The sequence below is a fragment of the Colossoma macropomum genome, unplaced genomic scaffold (assembly GCF_904425465.1).
Source record: "Colossoma macropomum unplaced genomic scaffold, Colossoma_macropomum, whole genome shotgun sequence".
In the NCBI taxonomy this organism is placed as follows: Eukaryota; Metazoa; Chordata; class Actinopteri; order Characiformes; family Serrasalmidae; genus Colossoma; species Colossoma macropomum.
The window spans coordinates 4,849,625-4,851,471 of NW_023494804.1; the positions used below are offsets into that span (position 1 = coordinate 4,849,625).

The 1,847-nt window shown below is 36.5% G+C and overlaps 1 protein-coding gene across 1 annotated transcript; it reads right to left on the bottom strand.

Annotated features, from left to right (window-relative positions):
- Positions 1-403: 403 nt before the first annotated feature.
- On the bottom strand, positions 404-1,414 carry LOC118825033 (trace amine-associated receptor 13c-like). The gene has a single exon (XM_036595532.1). It carries the CDS (start codon positions 1,412-1,414, stop codon positions 404-406), a length of 1,011 nt encoding a protein of 336 aa, XP_036451425.1.
- Positions 1,415-1,847: the final 433 nt, after the last annotated feature.

A 1,847-nucleotide genomic window follows, 5' to 3' on the forward strand; every position in this document is an offset into this window, starting at 1 on the left:
TTACAAATAGCATTAATAAGACTTTAGCAACAAAAAGTACAATTTCAAATAAGCACATCAGATCTGATAAACATGTCTTACATAACTTTAAACTCGGAACTCTAATCAGAAAATTTAAAATCTTACTTAGACATTAAAAGGCAGTCTGAGGGATCAAAAGCAAGGCATTTATCTCCCACAGTTGGCTGTAAAGTAAAATCATCTTTGCCTTTCCTTCATTATTATTTATTATCCATCATTAGTTCTATTAAATATTAGAAAATCACATTTAACAGTGCTGTGTAAAGCAGTCTAAATCTACAATAATAAAGCAAAAGTAGTTTCTATGCTTTGTCTAAGAATATGTCCTAAATCTGGGCATAATAACTGTGAAGTGGTTTTTCAGCAGGAATCCAGTCTGAAGTTAAAAATGCTGGGGAAGCAAATTAAACCTTGAAGATGAGGATTCGAATATTCTACATGATAAAATATACTTAGCTGATTCTCTAAACCATGGGTAGACTATGGCATAAATTAATGGATTCACAGAGGAGTTAATGCATATTAGCCACCCAAACACAGTCCACACCATCGACAAAGACGTAACACTTTCAACTGACAGAGAGCTTACATAATAAGGTATCCAGCAAGCAAGATAAACAAATATTACAATTCCTAGTGTTTTTGCAGCTTTGATTTGAGAAGAGCTTGAAACTTTTTGTGAGATTATATTCATGACAGCTCTAACAGCTTTGGCTTGTCGTCTTGCCACATTAAAAATAATTGAGTACAAGATCAGTATAACGGAGCAGGGGACTAGAAAAAAAATCACCAGGTCAATAACCAACCAAGAATATTTTAGAAATACTACACACTCACCATAACATCTAATGTAAATCTGAGACGGCAGAAGATGATTATTAAAGTAAAAATAAATTACAATATAAAACAGAGAGAAAGACCAGCCAAGGAATATGAATACAGACATTTTACAAACTGTGATTCTACTGGAATACAGAAGAGGGTCACTGACAGCAATGTACCGATCAACTGCAATGAAAATTAAACTACTGAGAGATGCAAACATCGAAAGGCCAATGATTATTTCAGAAACAATGCATGCCACTATTCCAAGATACCAACAAGAGTCAATCAGCCTCATTACTTTCACTGGCATAACAATCAATCCCACAAGTAGATCCGCCACAGACAGAGAGAGGATGAGCAGGTTGGTGGGAGTGTGGAGCTGCTTGAAGTGAGAGATGGAGATGATCACCAGCAGGTTCAGAAACACAGTGCACACAGATACACATGAGAGAAAAATGAACAATAACATATAAGCAGGGCCTGTTTGAACTTCCTTTCTGCAAGATGCAGTACTGTCAGGAAAGCAGTATTGAACTGTGATGTTGTGCTGATACTCTGTGTTATTCATCTGTATGCAGATCTGCCAACTGGGACTGATCCACCTGTGGAGTTCAGTAATGCTCAACTGGGAGATTTGCCTTTTGTCATGTCTCTTTATACCTAAGCATATGTCTGCCCACTGATATATGATTGGCTTGTTGGTCCATTACAACAGTCACTCATCTAATATTCAGAACTACTTTATTATTTCCATTGGGAATCATCTGCTGAAAAGGGGACAAAGCCAAAAACCTCAGTGCAAACCGAAATGGCTGTATGTCACAGAAATTAGATCAAATAGTTGTGATTTGGTTTGAAATGTAACATTTTAAAAATCTTACTAAATCAGGATTGTTGACAGCGGTGGTGTGAGATGTTACCACTGAGTGTGTTCAGGTAGCTGTTTTCTTGTATGTGTACAGGTCATTGAGTGTAGCATAAGCATTTGGTGAGATATAGTG